This window comes from Mobula hypostoma, chromosome 9 (genome assembly GCF_963921235.1).
Source record: "Mobula hypostoma chromosome 9, sMobHyp1.1, whole genome shotgun sequence".
Classification (NCBI taxonomy): domain Eukaryota; kingdom Metazoa; phylum Chordata; class Chondrichthyes; order Myliobatiformes; family Myliobatidae; genus Mobula; species Mobula hypostoma.
Window position 1 is genome coordinate 63,616,140 of NC_086105.1, and position 17,650 is coordinate 63,633,789.

At 43.1% G+C, this 17,650-nt stretch overlaps 1 protein-coding gene across 1 annotated transcript in view; it reads right to left on the minus strand.

Moving 5' to 3' along the window:
• The window catches only part of tbk1 (TANK-binding kinase 1), an 81,227-nt gene extending 66,545 nt beyond the window's left edge, over positions 1 to 14,682 (minus strand). Inside the window, exons 1-2 of the mRNA XM_063058412.1 lie at positions 14,571 to 14,682; positions 11,750 to 11,871 (exon numbers count right to left, since the gene is read on the minus strand). Coding sequence (XP_062914482.1) covers positions 11,750 to 11,836 — 87 coding nt within the window. The 5' untranslated portion in view covers positions 11,837 to 11,871; positions 14,571 to 14,682. The remainder of the gene's footprint in view (positions 1 to 11,749; positions 11,872 to 14,570) is intronic.
• Between the last annotated feature and the right edge of the window lie 2,968 nt (positions 14,683 to 17,650).

Consider the following 17,650-nt stretch of genomic DNA (forward strand, 5'->3'; position numbering starts at 1 on the left):
TTCTGAAGGGAAAGCTAGATGACCTCGAAAATCGGTCGCGGAGATCCAATTTGAGAATGGTCGGCATTCCTGAAAATTTGGAAGGTTCAGATCCTGTTAAATTTATGACCGAGTTTTTTGACGGAGTGCTGGGGACAGATTTTTTCCCAAGGCCTCTCGTACTTTCGCGTGCTCACCGAGTCGGACGTAAACCATCCTGTGTCTCTGGAGCCAAGCAAACGAGACCAAGGACGTTCCTGGTTTGCTTTCACTCCTTTCAAGATAAGCAACGCATCATCAATAGACGGAAGCAGGAGCTGTATTTCCACGGACACCGCAGGTTTTTTTATGAAAATTTTAGTGTGGAGCTGGATAAAAAACCAGCAGCTTTCAAGGAGGTGAAATCCCTGCTTTATGGGAAAGGGGTCAGGTTTGGCCTCTTGTATCCTGCCCAGCTCTGGGTCATGCATGAAGGTAAAAAGCATTATTTCAATACATCAGAGGCGGCCAAAGAGTTTTACTATTCGCGCTGGGGAGAAGAAGAACGAGAAGAGCAATGATATTTTTTTAGGTTATTCATGTAGCATGGAAGGGACCTCATGCCGAGGCAAACTGTTAATTTTCACAATCCACTTCTTTGTTCATTTTTTCCAGTTTAATTTGAGGAACGCGATCGGGTCGAACTGCTATGCTGCCAAAATTGATTAACAAAAACTTTCAACCAGCAAAATGTAAATATTTGGGATTTGTATCTCAGGCGTTTAAGTTGCTCAGTGTTTTTTTTGTTTTTAATGCTTAGCTTGATCTGTCATCTTTAGCCTGTATGTTATATTAAAGGTAGTATAAGTGATAGGATAAATGTTAAGGAGGGGAGCCACCCTAGATTAGATTGAAAGTTGGGTTGTATGGGGAACACCTTGGAAGTTTTTTGTTGGGTACTGCCTGCGATCATCCTCAATTGGGGAGGTAGATCTAGGTTTCGGGGGTTAATTGGGTTTTTTTGTTGTTTGTGTAAAGGGGTGGGGGGAGTGTTTTGGGAGATTACCATGGCAGTTTATTCTTTTGTGTGTTACGGATTGATCAGACTTTCTTTTCATTGTGCGTTATTGTGTGCAACTTATACCCTTGCACTGTTTTGGATTGTAGGCCCTGTGTGTCTTTTGATATGGTTAACGTGAGTGCTGCTGACGGAGGCCACCCTGTGAGCTTTATTTCTTGGTATGTAAAGGGGCTCAATGGTCCAGTTAAAAGAGCTAAAGTTTTCTCTCATCTGAAACAATTAAAAGCAGATATACTATTTCTACAAGACACATTTAAGAGTGGAAGACCATAATAGACTTCGTAAAGCATGGATTAGTCAGGTTTTTCATTCCAGATTTAATAGTAGGTCCAGGGGGGTGGCAATATTAATCACCAAAAGAATGCAGTTCACACCATCTGATGTAATCAGTGACCCTAATGGCCACTTTATTATAGTCTCTGGCTCTCTCTTTCAGATACCTTTTATTTTGGTAAATGTTTATGCTCCTAATCGGGACGATGTCCAATTTGCAAATAAGGTTTTGTCATTAATACCTAACCTAAATACACATAAGCTAATCTTTTCCGGAGATTTGAACTGTGCTATTGACCCACTGCTTGATAGGTCTTGCCCTAGGGGAACATTTTCAGGTATGGCAAAGGCCTTCTCGAGGTTTATGCAACGAAATAGTTATATGGATCCTTGGAGATTTTTGAATCCATCAGTTAGGCAATTCTCTTTCTTCTCTCATGTTCACCACTCCTATTCCAGGCTAGACTATTTCTTTATAGATAACTCCTTGAGACCAATGATTAGACAAATTGAATACACTGCTATAGTTATATCTGATCACTCGCCCGTGAAAATGGACCTATGTTTTCCTTTAAACGTTAGAGAACGGCCTCTGTGGAGACTTAACCCCCTTTTGCTTTCTAATGAGAAATTCTGTAGTTATATATCGGCTAACATTGACACATTCTTCGAGACTAACAAAACTGAGTCGGTATCGTACGCTTTACTTTGGGAAACTTTAAAAGCTTACTTGAGGGGTCAAATAATATCTTATACTTCACATGCCAATAAAGAGCGTAGGAAGGAAATGCAAGTGTTATTGCAATCTATTTTGGACCTGGATAGAAAATACTCTGAGGCACCCACTGCGGAATTATATAAAAGCCGGGTTGATTTACAAGCGAAGTTTAATCTTCTATCTACAAACCTATCAGAACAATTAATTCTTAAGACACGTGGCCTCTATTATGAATATGGTGACAAGGCGAGCCGGCTTATGGCTCATCAGTTGAAACGTCAAGCTGTATCACAACTTATTCCCCAGATAAGAGACACGCACCAGAACTTGACAAGCAATCCAAAAGAGATTAATAACATCTTTGCAACTTTTTATTCCTCTCCGTATGCCTCAGAGTTCCCCTCAGATAAAACAAATATGGAACGTTTTTCAGATAATTTGAAAATACCAACTCTTGAACCAAAGGAGGTGAAGAACCTAGATCGGGCTCTTGGGCAGAAAGAGATTAATAATGCCATTATGGCTATGCAGAGTGGTAAGTGCCCAGGTCCTGATGGTTATCCAATAGAATTTTATAAGAAATTTAAGGATAAGCTCATACCGGTCCTTCTAGAAGTGTTTCAGGAACCTTTGGAGAATGGCTCCTTACCCCCTTCTCTTTCACAGGCAGCTATTTCACTACTTCTTCAAAAGGACAAGGACCCGACTCAATGTGGATCATATCGCCCCATCTCACTTTTGAATGTAGATGTGAAAATTTTGGCTAAAGTGCTTGCATGTCGTTTAGAATGTCCCCTTCCCAAGATAATTTCAGATGATCAAACAGGTTTTATTAAAAATCGCTATTCTTTTTTTAATATCTGTCGACTGGCTGATGTGGTTTATTCACCCAGTGATTCTCCAAGTCCAAAGGTTGTTATCTCCTTGGACGCGGAGAAGGCGTTTGATAGAGTGGAATGGGTATACCTGTTAGTGTTTTGGAGAAATTTGGATTTGGCAGAATATTTATAGCTTGGGTTACGCTATTATACCACTCGTCTTTAGCATGTATACAGACAAATTATTTTCGATCTGACTATTTCCCATTAACACGTGGCACTCGCCAAGGCTGCCCACTGTCCCCTCTTCTTTTTGCAATTGCAATTGAGCCTCTTTCTATTGCACTTAAGTCAACTACATTATTTCAAGGTGTTAGAAGAGGGGACATGGAACACCGTATTTCCCTATATGCTGATGACCTCTTACTTTATGTTAGCGACCCTGTAGGTAGTAGTCCTGCTATTGTGTCATTATTAGGTCAATTTGGAGCCTTCTCTGGCTATAAACTGAACTTTCAAAAAAGCAAACAACAGGAATTCTGCAGATGCTGGAAATTCAAGCAACACACATCAAAGTTGCTGGTGAACGCAGCAGGCCAGGCAGCATCTCTAGGAAGAGGTGCAGTCGACGTTTCAGGCCGAGACCCTTCGTCAGGACTAACTAATGTTAGAGATGCTGCCTGGCCTGCTGCGTTCACCAGCAACTTTGATGTGTGTTGTTTCAAAAAAGCAAATGCTTTCCCATTAATAACTTGGCCCTACAGATCCGACAGGAATCTTTGCCTTTTCCTTTATGTCAAGATGGTTTTGTATACCTAGGAATACATATTACTCGCTCTTTTACATCTCTGTTCGAAGCTAACTACAGGCCTCAGGTTAGCCAAATGAAGGCTGATTTCGAGAGATGGCGCAGTTTACCCCTTACTCTAGCTGGAAGAATTCAGTCAGTGAAAATGACTATACTTCCTAGATTTCTCTATTTGTTTCAGTGTTTGCCAGTTTTCTTATCGAAGTTATTTTTTAAATCAGTCAACCAAGTTATAACCTCCTTTATTTGGGAACATAAGGTCCCAAGGGTTAATAAGCACACTCTCCAAAGAGGTCGTGACGTAGATGGAATGGGTCTTCCCAGCTTTATTCATTATTACTGGGCATCGAACATTCAAAAAGTATTATTTTGGCTTCACCGGCCAGATATAATCTGGTGCCTGCTTGAGTCACGGTCTTGCCACTCCTCGTCTCTCCCAGCTTTGGTGTATTCTTCCTTACCATTGAAATCCTCTCAATTCACATCTAACCCGGTCGTGCTCTCTACCCTCAAAATTTTTAATCAATTTCACTGCCACTATAAGTTCATATCAGCTTCAGTTTTGGGCCCCATTCATAAAAACCATTTATTTCCTCCCTCCATATTCGATTCAGCTTTCAGACAATGGGGTTTGAACTGTCTTATGCGCATTAAGGATTTGTATACTGATAACATATTTGATAGATTTCTTTTTTTTAAAATTTTATTTGTATTTGGATAAGGAATTCACAATTATCATGTACTTTTTTCACACATATAACCTTTTCCATTTTTTTTATATGTATAAAACTACAATTATTTATACATTCTTAAGTACACATTGAGATGATATAAAAGGAAAATAAATATTTAAATAGATAATTATGTACTGTGGTAAATCTAACCTATTAGGCTAAGTAATGAAATTAGTTGTTAAGAAAAATGGTAATAATAGTTTCCATACAACCCCTCTGGACCATTTCCACTGGTCCAAAATGTTGCATACAAGCCTATATACCAACCATTGTAGGTGTTTATATCCCAATTTGTTCGTGCTTGTTCCTGCCCGCAGACATAATTATCCAATCCCTATGTACTTATTTACTTAATTTTTTCATTTTTTTTATCCCTTTCCCAAATCTTTCCCTTTAGTTGTGTTAATTCTCTTTTTTCCAAAAAACAACAAACATTTAGACTAGGGGTGCTTACGTTAGCAATATTACTGTGTTGATGAGAAGAGCAATATAAATCATTAGGAGAGTCATCTAAAGTCTGCTCGCATTGGGGTTATATATTCAATCCATTTATTCCAGATTTGATAAAATGTTTCTTTTTGAGTTCTCAGGGAGTAAGTCAACTTTTCCATTTTAAATATTTCCAAGATAATTTCGTACCAATCTTCTAATGTAGGTGGTATTGGATTTAGTCATTTTCTAGTGACTGATTTCTTACTTGCCGCTAAGAGGGCCTGCAGCAACTTTATATCTTCCTTCTGTTCAAGGAACAATACATGCCCCAAATAGAGCGTCTCAAAGTTCAGAGGTATCTGGGACCTAAGTACCTTAACTAATGTTCTATGAATACCTTCCCAAAATAGACTTAATTTAAGGCAATCCCAGAAAATATGAAAATGATTTGCCTCCTTGGAGCCGCACCTTCTCCAACACATCACATTTGTATCTTTATATTTTTCCTGATATGGGGTCTTGAAGTATCTTATAATGTTTTTCCAACAATGTTCTCTCCAAGTCAAAGAATTAGTCGAGGACCATTGAAAGCTGCAGATTTTCCCCCAAGCCTCCTCTGAAAGTACCAACCCCACTTCTTTCTCCCACTTCTCTTTAATATACAGTGTATTTACATTTTTAGCATGGGAGAGTGCATTATATAGGCGAGAAACTGATTTACTAGGTATTGAACTGCAAGCCGAATTCAGAATCTTGAAAAATTCTAATTCTACTGTTGATAGGTCTGTATATCTACAACTCTGGTTAACATAGTTTCGTATTTGAAGGTACCTAAAAAAGTCATTATGTTCTAGGCCATGTTTGTTCTGCAGGATTTGGAAACTTTGTAATACTCTTTTATCTATAAATGAGAGGTAGGTTGTAAGACCTTTCTTTATCCATAGCTCAAATCTTTTATCTCCTCTGCTGGGAAGGAATTCGGTATCATATGCACACCACTTAAAGAGTTTTAACATGTTATTAATTCCACATGAATTAACCACCTTCTGCCATACTTTTAATGTAAGATTTATCCAAGCATTATTAAATTTTTCCAACTGGGCCATCAATCCTTTGTCAGCTATTGAGGCCTGAAGAGGAAAACCGTCAACTAATCCAAATTCTATTTTCTTCCATTTAGCCTTATATTCCCTATTACACCAATATAACAGAGGGGTTATCTGTGAGGCATAAAAATAATTTCTCAGGCAAGGAAGAACCATACCTCCTCCTTCCTTCCCTAACTGTAAGGTGTTATATCGAATTCTAGGTTTCCTTCCTTGCCAAATGAAGCGGGAAATCCATTTGTCCCATTCCCTGAATTGATTATCATCCACCTCCACTGGTAAAGTACGGAAAAGATATAATAACCGAGGAAGAATATTCATTTTTATAGTGTTTATCCTTGAATTTAATCTTAAAAAGGGGATAAGATTCCATCTATGCATATCTGCTTTTATCTCTGAGATTAATGGTCCATAATTTACCTGTGACAGTGTTGAAAGATCCTTCGGCAGGGTTATTTCTAAATATTTTAATGATTTAGCTTCCCACTTAAGATCGTATGTATCCTGCAATTTTTTGGATGGTGTATAATTTAGGGACATAACCTGCGTTTTCTTTACATTTATTTTATAACCTGATATTTTCCCAAAGTCATCCAACAGTGTAAACAATCCTATAAATGATTTTTCTGGTTCACTCAGATAGACCAATACATCATCTGCGAATAACGCCACTTTCTGTTCAATCCCTGCCACCTTGATACCTTTTACGATTTCGCTCTGTCTTATTAGTTGGGCAAGTGGTTCAATATATAGCGCAAAAAGGAGAGGAGAAATTGGGCATCCCTGTCTAGTGCCTCTCTCTAAAATGAAGGAGTCAGAGAGGTCCCCATTTATCTTAATTCGGGCTGTTGGGCTGTCATACAGAGTCGGAATTACTTTAATAAACCTTTCTTGAAAGCCGAATCTTCCTAATAGGAATGCCCAACTAACCAAATCAAAAGCTTTCTCAGCGTCCAATCCTACTACCATTGTCTCTGTCTCGTTCTTATTAACCTGTTCTAATATGTGCAGAGTTCTCCTTATGTTGTCCTGTGTTTGTCTTTGTTGAATAAATCCAGTCTGGTCTAAATGGATTAGGCCAGGTAAAAGCTTTTCCAATCTGCGCATTAATATAGATGTAAATAGTTTGTAATCTAAATTAAGAACACTAATTGGCCGATAATTGCCACATTCTAGTTTATCTTTACCCTCTTTAGGAATAACTGAAATAATCGCTTCTCTCCAGGAAGGTGGAGTTTCTCCTCTCTGCAAGATCCAATTAAAGGTGTTAAGTAGTAATGGGGCTAACTGTGCCTTCAGGGACTTGTACCACTCTGAGGTAAACCCATCAGAACCCGGGGACTTTCCAGCCTTTAACCTAGAGATGGCCATGTTCGGTTCTTTGACAGTTATTGGTTCTAATAAACTTTCATTATGTAAATCTGTAAGTTTAGGTAGATCTAAAAAATTCAATACACTGTCTATATAGGGCTCATTGGGGGCCCGGGGTTGGGAGTACAGCTCTCGATAATATGTTACAAAACTCTCTTGAATTTTCCCTATTGTACTCTCCACAAGCTTTGTCTTTGGATTCTTTATTTTATGAATTGTATTGTCTGCTTGTTGTTTTCGTAATTTATATGCTAATAATCTAGCTGATTTACCTCCTACTTCATAATTCTTTTGTCTCAGGTAAAGAAAATTTCTTTGAGTTTCCAACGTATAAATATCATCAATTTCACTTTGCAATTTCCTAATTTCCTGTTTTCGATTTGAATTACTTTTGTTGCTATCTACAACTTGAAGTTGTTTTAATTTTCCTTGAAGGTCTGCTAATTTTTGTGCATTGATTTTTTTCATGTGAGTAGTAATGGAAATAATTTTCCCTCTCAGTACAGCTTTCAATGTATCCCATAAAATCACTGGTGATGTTTCTCCCGTGTCATTAAGGTCTAGATATTCTTTGATTTCTCCCCTTAATCTCTCCATTACTTTCGGGTTATTGAGTATATGTGAGTTTAGCCTCCATAGTGTTTTCCTCATTTTCCTTTCCAGGATCAGAGACATAGAGACTGGGCTATGATCTGACAGATCAATTGTTGCAATATTACAGTTTCTTATCCTGAGTCTATCTGTATTAAAGATAAAGAAATAGTCTATCCTTGAATAGGCTGAATGAGGGAAAGAGTAATATGTATAATCTTTACTAGTAGGGTGTAATTCCCTCCAGACATCTATAATTCCCAACTCCTCCATCAATGAATCCACTTTCCGAGTCAGAGGTTTATTCTGAGTAACTATTCTTGAAGAATCTAATATAGGATTTAATCTAATATTAAAATCCCCTCCACAAATTACTACCCCTCGAGAACTGACCATTAGGTCAAAAATGTGTCTATAAAATGACCATTCACTACCTGGAGGAGCATAAACATTCAGCAATGTTATTTCTGTACCTTCTATTCTTCCTGTGATTTTTACAAACCGTCCTTCTTTGTCTCTAGTCTCTGAAATATGTTCATAATTAAGAGTACTTGATATTAAAGTAGCTACCCCTCTTTTGTGACTCAATTTATATGATGAATAAAATGCATGCTTAAAGCCCATTCTTTTTAATTTTCCATGTTCAGATTGGCTCATATGTGTTTCCTGGAGGAAAGCTATTTGTGCCCTCTCTTTTTTCAATTTAGACATAATCTTATTTCTTTTAATTGGATTCAAAACCCCATTAACATTATAGGAAATTATTTTTACCAATTCAGTTTGCATTTTTCTCTAATAGAAAAAAAGCACTCTCCTTTTCTAACCAAACAGTAAGCAATCCCTTCTCAACAGTAAACCAAGACATATAACCACACCCTAGACATTTCTGAACGTATAACATTTGAAAATTTTCCCCGACTTCCCACAGTGAGGCCTGAGCACCGACCCGCCTCAGTTCAGAGCGATAACCTCTATCTTCACCCTGTGTTAGAGGGCCCTCAGCAGTTTGAATAATCATAGAGAATTTTCTCCTATTTATGTCTCGACCATATTGCTATCATTCAAGTTATTCCGCCTAGTTTATTTTCAGTTACCAGTTTTCATTTTACTTTTAAGTCCGATTTACTCTTTTCAGTCATTTCTCTTAATTAATCTGTATTCTCTGTACATTCGCGTCTGAATATTTGCAGCTTTTCCTTGTAGTTTGACACTCTGGTTCGAGTGGAGCGTCCTCGCCCCACTAACTGCCACGACTTCTGCCGAATCCTCTCCAGTAGCGACTCCGGTTGGGTGATAACTTTAATAGGTAGTCCCCGGTCCGCCAGGTCCAACGTTGCCTCCTCCACCGTAGCGTAAGTTTTTGTCCCTTCGTCGTAAAAGACTCTCAGCCGAGCTGGATACAGGGTCTGGAATCTGATGTTGTTTTCCTTCAGGACTCTCCATGTTTCCGTATATTCCTTCCGTCTGGCAAGAATCCCCAGTGCGTAGTCGTGGTCTAAACTGATTTTGCAGTTGTTCCACATGAAACCTTTCTTTTGCCATGCTCTTTTAAGCACCTCTTCCTTCGTTCTGTAACTGAGAAATCTGATCAGAATCGATCTGGGCTGGGCGCCTGCCGGAGGCTGTGGTGCCAACGCGCGGTGAGCCCTTTCTATCTGTAGGTCTTTTGCGGCCGGTATATCAAGGTTCTCTCTAAGCAGCTTCTCCACGAAGGGAATCATCAATCCGGGTTTACCTTCGGTTCCTTCGGGAACTCCGTAGATCCTCACATTTTCCCTTCTTGAGCGGCCTTCTTGATCTATTAGTTTCCACTGGAGCTGGTCTTGTAGCTTCAGCATTTCTGCTATCACTTCCTCGGCATTTTGTAGCTTCTCTTCAATTCCAACAATCCTCGCTTCGGCTTCATCTATCCGCGAGTTAGTTTTTACTATTTCTCCTTTAATATCTTCCAGCTGTTTGCTGTTATCTTGTCGGAACTCACGAATCTCTCCGAGAATCAAAGACAGAGTCACCGATTCCCCCTCATTATCTCCGTCCTGGCTTGCCGTGGGGGAGCTAGGCCCGTCGCCTTGCTGCATCTCTTCATGTTTATCAGCCTTCGAAGCGGACTTTTTATTCTTGTTCTTAGACATCATCCTTGCCCCTTTTATTAATATAGTTATGCAATATTAAGTATTTGTCTAAATTCGATTTTGGGACAGTTTACCTTCTTTTTTGTCGAGAGACCTTTTCCTTACGCCGCCATTCCCTTGATGATCTTTATTTGATAGTTTTCATAACCTGCACGGTAAGTATGGCCTTCTGCATAATCATTTTTTAAAATACCCACAGATTCACTACTTTGTCAAGGAAAAATTTCCGTCTTTTCCTGTTCTACCACCTGCGAGGTGGGAGGACGACCTCGGTATGGATCTGGCGGAGGAATATTGGGCAAAAGTACTGAACAGGGTTAATTTCTCATCATCATGTGCTAGACTGGGGCTCATACAATTCAAAGTTTTACACAGGGTACGTTTAAGTAAAGCCAGACTTGCAGACATATACCCTGGGACAGACGCTGGCTGTGACAGGTGTTCCTTCTCTCCGGCTGGTTTAGTACATGCATTTTGGACATGCCCTCGGCTTGATGACTATTGGGCACTGGTTTTTAAAATTATCAGTGAGGTTTTGGGGGTGACACTGAGACCTTGCCCACTTATAGCTGTATTTGGTGTGGCAGATGATGATTTGGATTTAAATGCAAGCCAGTCGGATATCATTGGATTTACATCGCTATTGGCCCGTAGGAGAATTTTGCTGGTTTGGAAATCTGCCACTCCCCCAACTGCTGCTGCTTGGTTAGAAGATGTAATGTTTTTTCTGAAATTAGAAAAGATTAAATTCACTTTGAGGGGGTCTGTGAAAAAGTTCTATTCGAAATGGGGACCTTTCTTATCATATTTTGGGAGTCTTAAGGAATTACCTACTAGTTGGGGGCATTTGATTGTACTTGGGAAGTTGCCTCCCATTTAACACGCTTATAATTTACCTCACAGGGTGGTTGATGAATTGTAAATATGAGTGTATTTTGGATCATCTGACATGTTGCAGATGTGTGTGAACCGTCATCTTGCAGTAGTATGGGGGTATGGTTGTGAAATGTCCGTACTTGTATTTGTGAATTGTTGTGTTGTAAATATATTAGCTGCCATGATATGTTCGGGGAGGGCGGGTGGGGGGAGGTTTGTTTTGGGGGTGCGATACTAAAGCAAAATGAAGGAAAATGTAACCCATTATATATTCTGTACTGTGTCATTCCTTCAATAAAAATAAATTAAAAAAAAACAAAGAGGGCAAACTGCAGAGGACACGAGCCGCAGATTCCCCGAAGGTGAGTCCAGGAGCTCCAGAGTCAGTGCAGTGCCGAGGGCGAGCGGAGCCGTCGATGTGGGACCAGGTGCAGAACCTGGCGGCACGGAGCCCAACACTTCTGCACCTTCTGCCTGATGGCGGTAGCGAGGAGAGAGGGAGACAGGCAGACTGTACGGGGGTCCTGGCTGTCAGGAGGAGCGGGGCTGAAGAATATGGACCCAACGTGGACCAGTTGAGTCAAAGGGCCTTGTTTCTGTGCTGTATGAGTACAACTGGGATCTAATTCACCACATACTTTGAGAAGATACGAAATAAACTGACTGGTAACACCCAACATTTCAAAACAAAATTTAATTGTTTCATTGAAGTAAAAATGTCATTCTAAATCTAGCACCAACCAAGTAGCAGTACCAGTTTAACTCTCCAGAGCAGTGAATAATAAACAGGAGGTGTAGGAGGGAGAAATAGGACTAGAGACTCAGGTCAATGACACTATGCCAGAGCTCACCTTGTGGCGGCCACGGTACACGTTAGCTGTGGCTCCTTGGCCGAGGATATCGGAGATGAGCCACAAGTAATTCTTTGTGCTCTGCATGTCTGAAGCGTTTGAAATCCCTTCTCTTCAGAAAGCTGCAGAGACAAGATTCGATACCCAGTTTCAGGACAATTCAGTGGCAGCTGCTGCAAGCATATTCATATTCAACACCACTTCCCAAAAGCTGAATCTGCAAGGGCTTCTGCAGAGCTGCTCTTTAAATTGCTAAACTTGAGGATACAGTCTGTTTCCCCTGAAATATTTCCCCTTGAATCAAAAATAGTTGAAGTAACTGACATGATCGTTCTACATTTTTACTGAAATTTTACAATGCTTCACACACAAGTGCTGGGGAAACTCAGCAGGTCAAGCAACATCTATGGGAACTAATAAATAGTCGATGTTTCAGTCCGAGACTCTTCTTGATCCATTCCATAGACACTGCCTGGGCTGCTGAGTTCCTCCAGCACTTTGTGTGTTGCTCAGATTTCCAGCATTTGCAGAATCTCTCGTGTTTATGATTTTCAGTGCCTCACAGTAACTTCCTCCACAAGTTATGGGTTCACTTTCTACAGAAAAGAAATTCTGCAGATGCTGGAAAGCTTGAACAACACACACAAAATACTGGAGAAACTCAGCAGGTCAGGCAGCAGCTATGGAGGAAAATAAACAGTCGACATTTTGGACTTGAGACCCTTCATCAGAACTGGAAAGGAAGGGGGAAGAAGCCAGAATAGTAAAGTACTTCTTCCACCTTTCACCTCCCAGCTACTTATTTCATTCCCCCCACCATCCCCTCACCCCTCCCCCAGTTTCTTATTCTGATTTCTACCCCCTTCTTTCCAGTCCCGATGAAGGGTCTCAGCCTGTAACATTGACTGTTTATTCATTTCCATCAACGCTGCCTGACTTGCTGAGTTCCTCCAGCATTCTGTGTCCAGTATCTGCACAATCATTTGTGTTTACATACTGGCAAAGACTTGAGTAAACAAACCATCTTAAGCAGAGTTGAATTAGCACAGAATTTCCAAAGAAAATATCTGTAGCTGATTACTGTCCAGAAATGCTCAGAAGTGGAATAGCAATGATTACCACGACACATTAATTTCCATCAGTAAATCAGACCAGACAACATTAGGCCCCAGAGGATCTGTCAATATCTGAGCCAGGCAGAACATTCTAATGTCAGCTGGGCTCCAAGAGTAGTGGCAGAGCCCTGGGGGCAGAAAGGACCCACAAATCCTGGGATGGTGGGTAGGGGAGAAGAGGAAGACGATTCTGAAACCCCGGGAAGGTGGTTGAAGAAAGAAGAGGGTCCAAACCCCGGGAAGGCCTAGGTGGGGAAAGAGTGTCTGGAACATTGGAGATTAGGAGCAGCAGGAGAAAGAGTTTGGGGGTGTAAAAGGAAGGACCCAGAAATTCATGAGAGGGGAGAAGAGGGAAGGACGGATGGGGTGGAGGGGGCGAGGGAGGGAGGGACGGACGGGGTGGGGGGGGAGGGAGGGACATACGGACGGGGTGGGGGGGAAGGACGGACGGACGGGGTGGGGGGGCGAGGGAGGGACGGACGGGGTGGAGGGGCGAGGGAGGGACGGACGGGGTGGAGGGGGCGAGGGAGGGACGGACGGGGTGGAGGGGGCGAGGGAGGGACGGACGGGGTGGAGGGGGCGAGGGAGGGACGGACGGGGTGGAGGGGGCGAGGGAGGGACGGACGGGGTGGAGGGGGCGAGGGAGGGACGGACGGGGTGGAGGGGGCGAGGGAGGGACGGACGGGGTGGAGGGGGCGAGGGAGGGACGGACGGGGTGGAGGGGGCGAGGGAGGGACGGACGGGGTGGAGGGGGCGAGGGAGGGACGGACGGGGTGGAGGGGGCGAGGGAGGGACGGACGGGGTGGAGGGGGCGAGGGAGGGACGGACGGGGTGGAGGGGGCGAGGGAGGGACGGACGGGGTGGAGGGGGCGAGGGAGGGACGGACGGGGTGGAGGGGGCGAGGGAGGGACGGGGTGGAGGGGGCGAGGGAGGGACGGGGTGGAGGGGGCGAGGGAGGGAGGGACGGACGGACGGGGTGGAGGGGGCGAGGGAGGGAGGGACGGACGGACGGGGTGGAGGGGGCGAGGGAAGGAGGGACGGACGGACGGGGTGGAGGGGGCGAGGGAGGGACGGACGGGGTGGAGGGGGCGAGGGAGGGACGGACGGGGTGGAGGGGGCGAGGGAGGGACGGACGGGGTGGAGGGGGCGAGGGAGGGACGGACGGACGGGGTGGAGGGGGCGAGGGAAGGAGGGAGGGACGGACGGGGTGGAGGGGGCGAGGGAGGGACGGACGGGGTGGAGGGGGCGAGGGAGGGACGGACGGGGTGGAGGGGGCGAGGGAGGGACGGGGTGGAGGGGGCGAGGGAGGGACGGGGTGGAGGGGGCGAGGGAGGGAGGGACGGACGGACGGGGTGGAGGGGGCGAGGGAGGGAGGGACGGACGGACGGACGGGGTGGAGGGGGCGAGGGAAGGAGGGACGGACGGACGGGGTGGAGGGGGCGAGGGAGGGAGGGACGGGGTGGGGGTGGGGCGAGGTATGGGTGGACGGGGAGGTGAGGGGTGTTGCGGAACTCTATGAGGTTGTTCGGAGGAGTGGGTTGTGGAGAGGATACAGATTGAGTTCGTCTCCATGATATAGAATGCAAATCGTCAGGGGAGAGTCGGTGGCCGAGGCCGGAGCCTGAAAACCGTGGGCTGGGACCCTGGGTTGGATTAGGGCAGAGGGGACCGGGATCCAAGATCTGGGATCGATGTCACCATTTTACCTCCTGACTCCGCTCCGAACTGCTTGCTTCCAATTTCAGCCTCTCCTCCCCGCTTCCGGGTGCAGCAGCCTCCAGAGTCCGGCAGCGGCAGGAGCGACGCGGGAAGTTCCGGAACCCGCGCAGACACGAGGTGGTCGGAAGCTTCCGGCAGGTTTTTTTTCCACAGAGATTGGCTGCGACTAGAACTACAGGTCATAGATTAAGTGTGAACGATAAAATATTTAAGAGCATAAGAAATAGGAGTAGGAGTAGGCCATCCGACCTGTCGAATCTGCCCCGCCATTCGATAAGATCATGGCTGATCTGGCCATGGAATCATCTCCACGTACCCGCCTTTTCCCCATAACCCTCAATTCCCCTACTATGCAAAAATCTATCCAATCTTGTTTTAAATATATTTACTGAGGTAGCCTCCACTGCTTCATCGGGTAGAGAATTCCACAGATTCACCACTCTCTGGAAAAAGCAGTTCCTCCTCATCTCCAAACTAAATCTACTCCCCTGAATCTTGAGACAATGTCCCCTGGTTCTAGTCTCATCTACCAGTGGAAACAACTTTCCGGCCTCTATCTTATCTATCCCTTTCATAATTTTAAATGTTTCTATAAGATCTCTTCTCATTCTTCTGAATTCCAGTGAGTACAGTCCCAGGCGACTCAATCTCTCCTCATAGTCTAACCCCCTCATCTCTGGAATCAACCTGGTGAACCTCCTCTGCACCACCTCCAAAGCCAGTGTATCCTTCCTCAAGTAAGGAGACCAGAACTGCTCACAGTACTCCAGGTGCGGCCTCACCAGTACACTATACAGTTGCAGTATAACCTCCCTGCTCTTAAATTCAATCCCTCTAGCAACGAAGGACAACATTCCATTTACCTTCCTGATAGCCTGCTGCCCTTGCAAACCAACCTTCAGTGATTCATGCACAAGTCCCTCTGCACAGCAGCATGCTGCAATATCTTACCATTTAAATAATAACTTGCTCTTCCATTTTTCCTTCCTTAAGGGGAACCTGAGGAGGACTTTCTTCACTCAGAGGGAGGTGCGAGTGTGGAACGAGCTGTCAGTAAAATTGGTGGGTGTGGGGTTCAATTACAACGTTTAAGATAAGTTGGAATAAGTACATGGATGGGAGAGACATGAGAGGCTATGATCCATGGTGTGGGTCAATGTGACTAGGCGGAGTGACAATTTGGTAAGGACTCAATGGGGCAAAGGGCCTGTTTCTGTGCTCTAGTGCACTATGACTCTAATACGAGACCATTTGGGCCATTCTACAGTCCAGATAAAGGATCCAACTGTCCATTTCCCACCACAATCCAGCACATTGTGCATTGCTTCCAGAATCCATCATCCTGTAGTTTCTTGTGTCTCTCTACAGTTGCACCATCAGTAAGCAAAATTACGACAAGAAACAACAGTGAAATTGTGCTCATGAAATTCCCACAGACAAGAATTCGGCAATGATCTAAGTAATTTGCTTTTAGAAATAGAATCAGATATCACTTCAGGCCCAGGGCTACAAAACAAATAGTTGTTGTGTATTTAATATTTCAGTAATGTTCCAGATTTATTGTTTGATTAAGCATTCTTCATTGTTTACATAATTCATCATGGGTTATATGTAAATGTACGTGAATGGCATACGTCATTACACCACCGTGTCATATACTCACTCCTCGCTAAAGTAAAACAACGTACCTATCTAATCGCAGGCTCCCATATATTTCTTTCTATTAGTTTTGGTGGTACAAAAGATAACAGTGGCAACGAGTAAGTTTTAAAACAAACCTGAGATGACTACCTACCTGTCAAAGTACAGCAAGGTGTTTGATTTTTTAAAAGCACAGCACATTTTCTTTGCTAGAGGAGAAAACATTCCGGTAAAAAAAGGCAGAAAATGAACAAAATTCATGGGATCATTAACAATGAGTACCAGGTATTAATAATCATAAATAATAAAAAGGCTGGCTGGCTACATTGGAAAGATAGGCGCGTTCAATTGCACAAGAGATAACTGGATGATGGAGACTGAATGAATTGAGCCATATTTTGAAGCAATTGAAATAGCCAATGCAAAGTGAGTGCCAGTTTTGCTGAGTGTAATAGGTGGAAAGGGATACAGTTTGCTTACAAGTTTAACTGCACCAACCAAACCAGCCAAAATTAGCTTTGCTAATATCATGAAAATAATGCAGGAACTTTTAGAACCAAAACCATTGTTGATTGAAGAACACTTTTGGGTTCATAAGCAGCATCAAAAGGGAGTCCATTTCAGCTTACATGGCTGAATTAAAGAAATTGTCTGAGCATTATCAGTTCAGTGATCAGCGTACTGATGTACTGAGAGATTGTTCAGTTTGTGGAATCTTACAAGAAAGCATTCAAAACAACTCCCAACTGAGGTACAACTCACATTTAAAAGAGCAGTTGAAATTGCTGTATCAATGGAAATGGCATCCCGAGACACAACTGAGTTGTAATCAGGAATGAAAGTGAGTGTGAACAAAATTGCTATGTCTAAACAGAAACCTACCTGGACAAACAAAAACTGTGTTACCATTGTGGCAGGGGCTCACATATATCAGACCAATGAAGGTTTAAAGGTGAAACTTGCAGAAAATGCAAAAAAGTAGGATACATACAAAAAATATGTCAGCAGACAAAAATAAATGGACTGCACGTGGGAGAGAGAAAGATAAAATGTGCAAGTGGAGAACTAATCTGCATGCTATTGATGAAAATGATGAGAGTTACACAGGACTGAGTAGCCTTGAAATCTACAATGTGAAAACTAACAACAGACAAGCAATATGGCTTACACTAGAAATGTATAGCAAATTAATTAAAATAGAATTGGACACTGGCTCAGCTGTTTCAGTCATTCCACAAAATGAGTTTGAATGGCATTTCAGAGACACTAAACTGAAGCCTGCAGATATGGTTCCGGAGGACTGGAAGGTCACAAATGTAGTTCCACTGTTTAAGAAAGGAGGGAGGCAACAAAAAGAAAATTACAGACCTATTAGTCTGACATCAGTAGTTGGAAAGTTATTGGAGTCGATCCCCAAGGACAAGGT